This window comes from Echeneis naucrates, chromosome 8, assembly GCF_900963305.1.
Source record: "Echeneis naucrates chromosome 8, fEcheNa1.1, whole genome shotgun sequence".
Classification (NCBI taxonomy): Eukaryota; Metazoa; Chordata; class Actinopteri; order Carangiformes; family Echeneidae; genus Echeneis; species Echeneis naucrates.
In genome coordinates, this window is record NC_042518.1 from 18119984 (window position 1) to 18126763 (window position 6780).

The 6780-nt window shown below is 42.9% G+C and overlaps 1 protein-coding gene across 1 annotated transcript; it reads right to left on the reverse strand.

Moving 5' to 3' along the window:
• Positions 1–1781: 1781 nt before the first annotated feature.
• LOC115047287 (homeobox protein Hox-B1a-like) lies at positions 1782–6469 on the reverse strand. Its single transcript, XM_029508103.1, has 3 exons — positions 6464–6469; positions 2957–3812; positions 1782–2122 (listed from the first exon to the last, which is right to left on the reverse strand). Exons 1-3 carry the CDS (start codon positions 6467–6469, stop codon positions 1782–1784), a joined length of 1203 nt encoding a protein of 400 aa, XP_029363963.1.
• Positions 6470–6780: the final 311 nt, after the last annotated feature.

Below are 6780 nucleotides of genomic sequence, written 5' to 3' on the forward strand. Positions count from 1 at the left end.
CAGCAGAACTAATAAAACTCAGTTAATTTGCCCCCATTTAAAACAGCAGACACGTAAACACTCCAGGCCAACATGTTACCTCACAATACTACACCTGAAGAGATTAACTCCTAAGTGATGACAGTCTGTTGTAACTTTAGTTTAGCACTCTATATATCCTAAGTACAGGAGATCAGACAAAAGAAATTATCCCACGCTTTCCCTCACTCTTTAAATTAAGTCAATTTTTGTCATTTTAGGAGTAAATCCAGTTACAAGTTGTCATTTTGTTGGGGTTAAAGTTTTATGACCTTCAGCAATAAGTAGAAAAGTTTGCCCAAGGGAACACTCCCTATTTATACACCCTGTTTCCCATAATCTACAATCAATAACATAAAATGGATCCAATAATTTATTCTCATGGGAGAAGCAGTAAAATATGTATTGTTTCCTTCTCTTCAGTAGGTAGACATGTGAGTCTCACAGGACTCTGCATTTCTTCAGTAGTTTTCTACAATCATGTACCCCCTCCTGTACACACATGCAAATACACAGGTCTCCAAAATCAACCAGTGTCTGTATAGGCAAAACAGCTTTGAGTTGTGTAGCATATAGCGTTTCTCAGTGTGAGTGATTGAAGACCCTGATCATCACATCAACTCTGTCTAAAAATTACCCTGTAGTCACATAGTGCAAAACCCAGAGCTGTGTGGAATGAAATGATCACCAAACAAACAAAACAAAACGCACATTTCAAAATAAAAAACAATAAAGTTAAATGAAAAGCACTAACATTTTGTTCCCTGTATCTCCCTCAAAGGGCTCATTTCACATTCCATACAAAATTGGAAAATAATAATAATAATAATAATAATAATAATAATAATAATAATGTTTCCTTTTTTAATCAAGTAGGTAATGTGCTATCCATTTTAAAAAGCCACCAACAGTTGAATACTGTAAGTCAGTCATCATTTAAAGATGAAACAACAGATGTTGTAATCATCATCACAGTAGAGTGATCCATTACCAGCTTATTGACCATATACAGTATGTCTGAAGTCATTTTACTGTTAAAAATAGTTCTCTAGTTCCCAATTCCCAGCTCCATTAAGGCAGCAAAGCCCATCCATTTCAGCCGTGACACCACACAAAGTGATCTTGTCATGTGACAACAAAAATTATACCTCAATGATTTTTGTATATTTGTGTATTTTATGACCAACCATTATATTTTTGGTCATCACATCACTTTGTGCCATGTACTCCTCACACAGCAACATTCGTCACAGTCATTTTGTCAATGTGGGGGAAACCTATTTTTCTCTGCTTTAAAAAAATACTGCTGATTAATCATTTCATCCCTCACAGGAGAAGCAAGAAGGGTTGAATTTAAAATGATGTGTTCTTATTTTTTTCTTTATCTCTACCTGTAAGTAAAACTAAGGATATTAAAAGTCCAGGTGAAGGAGTGGGGCTTTCAATTGGAATTCTGGGACATGTAGGTAACTTAAGCTCCAGCAGCCTAAATGAGATTAAGTTATTACTGGAGGAATCATTATCAGTAATTACTGATAATTATTATTTTTAGCATGTGAATAACTACCACAGAGACACTTCTGAGGACTCTGGCAGGTCATTGTGTTACATTGTGTTGTGTGCAGAAGATTTCTACAGGAGGCTTTATAGATAAGTGGCTGAGATCAACATTAAGGCTGGGTTTGAAGATGCGCTCTGATGTAATAACGTGATGACTGTGAAAATTGATGGGTCGATTTGGTGCAGATAATCGCTGGCTAGCACTACGTTTCCGAGATGGGGGACGCGCCTGGGGACGTGGAGGCAGAGGAATGATCGGTGTCCTCCAGGTCCTTCTTGGAGCCGCCGGCTGTACCGGAGGAGGAGGGAGCGGTGGACGCGCCCTCGCGCTCGCGCTTCTTCTGCTTCATCCGCCTGTTCTGGAACCAGATCTTCACTTGCGTCTCGTTGAGCTCGAGCGTGGCAGCGATCTCCACGCGCCGCGCCCGCGTCAGGTACTTGCTGAAGTGAAACTCCTTCTCCAGCTCAGTCAGCTGACGCGTGCTGAAGTTGGTGCGTATGGCGTTGTTGTGCGCGCCTGAGAGGCCGAAGTCCGACACTTTGACTGGAGGGGAACAGTGAGGGGAGAAGGTAACACATGTGCATTTACCGTTCTTTTATTTCTGCTACGTTGCGGGCCCACAGGCAGTTACATCCCAATGAAGATCTGATCGTCTCCGGCCATTTGCACCAAGCATTTCATCATTAAAATTATACTTTTCACTTTTACTTGATGGCTGCCAGTTTATTGTGTTTAATATAATATAAATCGTCAATAAGATGTTGTGTGTGTGTGTGTGTGTGTGTGTGTGTGTGTGTGTGTGCGTGTGCGTGTGTGTGTGTGTAGAGAGAGAGAGAGAGAGAGATAAATAGATATATGGATATATAAGTTGCTTTGTTTTATATTTAGCGCGTTCAAAATATTACAAATACGAGCTTTTAATTCAAAACATTTTAGATAAAAATTAGCAAACTGAAAAGAGGAGGAAATTAATATTATGGAATTAAAACCGACATCATAGAGGCCTAATAGAGAAATAATTTTAACTGAGGCCTGCAGGGAAACAACAGGGGCCTCGTTTAAAGTTCGAAATAAAAGCCTAGTGTAGCAGATATTCGTTGAAAGCACATTTGTATAATTAAATTAATAATAAAATCTGCATAGTCTTCTATGTTTTAGATGCCAACTGTATTTTTTACAAACATTTTTGGTTGTTGTTTGCTTGGTTTTATTTGCTCGTCTTGTTCATAATTTCCCCTGATAGCAGCTGTGATCAGCCTCACATCGCCAAGCCTCTGTTGGAAACCTCACAAATCCCTGAGCTAGTCTGGAACTTCTTTTTATGAGGCCGCACTCCTGAATAATTATTTCATTGTAAAATCAGCTGCCCTCTCCTACCTGTCTTTGGGGGATTCCTTTTCACCTTCATCCAGTCAAAGGTTTGCCCCTGGCCGGCCTGCTGGCTTTCCTCATCCCCCCGCTCTCGGTCCTGAGAGACGGGCAGCTCCCCATAACCTCCTCCGGGTGGCAGCCCAAGGTAGCCCGCTGTATCCAGACCCCCACCGAGTTGCTGCGAATACTGCGACGCAGCCAGAGAACCCTGAGGCCCGCAGTAGGCCCCGGCTAGGGCCCCATAAGTGGGAGCCGAGCTGGGGAAGGTTGACTGATGATAGTAAGAGGAGGCCACAGACTCATCCATGAAATACTGAGGGTGAACGCTGTTCGGAGGCCCGGTCGGGGAAACATACTCCGAGTTTGCAGCACATGCCTGACCTGCGTAGACCCCCGTGCTGCCGCTGTTCCCGTTATTATAAGGCTGCAATATTCCGCTCTGTAGGCCTTGGCTTTGATGAAGATGAGGATGATTAGGGTACCCGTTGTGAGTCTGCTGATGCTGTTGTTCATGATGATGATGGTGATGTATATGCTGATGGTGATGCTGGCTCGCCCCTGTGACCTCATCCACTGCTCTAGCTCCGGTGCCCCCGTACAGCCGCCCATCTCCAGAGTACATCGTGCTGTCACTTCTTGTCCCATTAACGGAAGATGGGGAGCAAGTGGGCACCGTGTGGAAGGTGGAGGTCACCTGGAAGCTCTGATGTTGGTCCAGAGGATGGTGATGGTGATGCAGGTTATGGTGGTGGTGTGCAGATTTGGATACAGAATAGGCTCCGGTGGTCGATGTGTTACAAATTGAGTATTCCACAAAGGAGTTCATGTTGTCCTTGCAGACAGGGCCCCGGTGGGAAGGATTCTCGGTATAAGTGATCAGCAACAAGCAGGGGCCGAGAATCAATAGAAATGATTCCGAAAATCATCAAAAGCCGCGAAATCCCAATTAAACGTGTTCGTTGAGTCTTAAACTAAAATCAAAACGAATTAACAAAGAAAATGGATGATTGTGTTTATACGAAGTAAAAAATCCTCTTTGAAGAAAATCAAGGAAAAAAGCAAAAATGCCGAAAAGCAAAACTTCCAGTGTGGAGGAAAAGAAAGTGCAGGCTGTTCGGCCCCTAACCAGAAGAGCTCTGCTGCCCAAACGGAAGGCCTGTCATCGGCTGCACCGCAGTGACACTACAAATACCGCGAGAAGACACGCAAGACAAGGCACTTCTTCACCTTCACACAGGTTACTCACTGTATTCTTCAATTGTGCATTTTCCTCTAGAGGCACTTTGTTTTCTTCTCTCTCTCTCTCTCTCTCTCTCTCCCTTCTTGTCTTTTCTTACGTCTGTTCATCGATCACGTGGCTCATCGTGCGTCGCCTGTGGTGACCAGGGGCCAAAAGTTTGTCAGAGTCTGTATGTTGTGTGTGTGTGTGTGTGTGTGTGTGTGTGGAGGAGAGAAAGGGGTAACCTTTCGATTCAGGAGTCTCTTTTGCGCGCGCGTACGTTTGTAATGGCGCACGCGCCTCATCCATCACTCGCCGTGACATTAGCACGACAAAGAGACTTCAATCAAATCGGCCCATCAATCTGATATCAGCACGGATCTGTCAGAGCAAAGAGAGAGGAAGAGAATAAAAGAGGAGCTGTGAGCAGGCCTGCTGCTTCCAGACCTCCCCACCTCCCGCACAAAGCTGCCACAAATAACACACACAACATAACCAAGTGTACTGTACAGAGCTGCTGTGGGACCAGTTCCCCTGCGCCACTGCAATATTTCACCACTAATACTAACTGCTGCTGCAAGTCAGCTCAGGCTCATTCAAAATCCTGGAACAAGTCAGTGTTGTTATTGTCACCGTATTATTACTGTAAGGCCTACTGCTGCAGGTTTTAGTACAAATGTTATAGGCTCTTAATTAAAGGATGATCCTACTTCCAACGTCTACATTTAGATTTTTGAATGTTTATCTTCATACCTCTCAAAATGTCTGGACAGACCCCTGCTTCTAGAGAAACTTATTACCCATTGATTTCAGACTCAGCATTTTATGCTGTACAATTTGATCCCCAAACTGTGGACTCCTACATAGTGTTCATGTTTTTAGAAATATCTTTGATATTTAACAGCAGCTGTGTGGATAGCAATTAAAGAAGGTTAGCACTAGGAACAAAAGAGTCAAATTATGAAACCATTGTAGTGAAGGTTCCCAGAGCTGAAATGTGGGAGATGCACAGTCATGGCCAGTATCAAAGATTGTAGTCATCAGGGAGGTCAGACTGAATAAAGAGGTTGGACAGTAATTATGCAATGACCAAGTTTAACCTTGGGATTTGTATACAACCTTCCAACTTTTGGCATCACATCACATTTTCGCAGATCTTAATGTGATGATTTACAAAGGGAATCAAGGCCAAACCTTCAAAAATAAGTCTAGTTCATGTTCAAACACTTAACCTTAGTTGGGTTAAGTGTTGTGTGTTTTCAAGATTCTGTGTTGCATAAAGAAACATGAGCAGAAAGTAGTTGAAATGAGTCTGTTGTGACCCGTGCTTAGTTTCACCATGTGCGTAGCTTCACAGTGTTCAGAGCAACATAAGCATTTCAGAGAAACAATTTACTCATTTAAATTCTATACTTTGTTGTGAATATCTCATCGCTAGACTGAGTCTGACACTGTGCTAAAATTCCCTTCCCAACACACCCAGATTCCATCTTCTGCCCCTAAGCTTTTATATTTGTTCTTTACTACACTTTTCCCATCAGCTCTGAACTTTTCCCAACTTCATCAACACTGATTGTCTCTTTGAAAATTATTGCTGTGACTTTAACTCCTCTTCACACATCTTCACAGAGGGCAGAAAGTCTTTTTATAGATCAAATGGTGTCTATTGATCATGCAGACTATCTCAGAGAGTCTGATCACAGGGACATTGGGGAATCAGTTTATTTTTCAACAATTGGATTGGGAGGCCATAGATTTCAGATGGCTTAATGTGCATGTGCGAGTGCACAAGTGAGAGTGTGTGTGTTTGCTAATTGAATGAATGAGCTGATCTGTTATAGAAATGAGGTTAGGGTAGACAGGAGGCCTTCTGGTCAGCCAAGCCCGGCCGGTCCAGCAGGACAGGAAGCAGGGAACGCCCTGACAACAACACAATGTTCTTTTTGAGAGTTTGTGTGTGTTGGACAATGGCCTGCAACTGTGCAAATTACTGAACTTTTACAAAGAGGAGATTTTTCATTTGAGTGTAATTTCTTGAGTGTAGCAGTTTTACAAGAGCTCTCTTCCTTCCTTCATTTCTTTCTTTTTGTAGGACAGAAAACAAAATCTGTTTAAGTTTATATTAAATGTGGCTTATGAAATATTTCACTGCCAGAAGTCCATGTTATTAATAATCCCACCAATTTACACCACATACACACATGCACACACACACACACACAATGGCCTGAAATGAACCCATCATCCATTTCTCCCCTCCAGATCCCATGTAAAGGGCCTGGCAGCAGACGCACCGTCATCCCCCTGCCAGGACACTATCAGAACAAGCAGTGTGGGCGTGCGACAAGGACTGAGGTTAATGATCAGTGAGGGGCTGAAAGGGCAAAGAGGGAGAGCAAGTGGGCAGGAAGTCTGCAGAAACAGACTAGGACAAGACGAAGATTAAATGACACCCACACGGCTGTCTGCTTGGTGGAGCAACTACAGGAGAGTGAGAGAGAGAGAGGTGGATCTAGTGGTCAGAGCTCAAACATGTCTGTGTGTACATACATGCAATAATGTAGTTTGTGTTGATAAAGTTTTATATTTGCACATTAATGCAACACTTTAC

What these genes read in the sequence shown, in the direction of transcription:
- LOC115047287 (XM_029508103.1), bottom strand. An exon ending in AAGGAATCCCCCAAAGACAG is followed by an intron (nt 2,123 to 2,956) that starts GTAGGAGAGGGC and finishes GTTCCCCTCCAG; the next exon opens with TCAAAGTGTCGGACTTCGGC.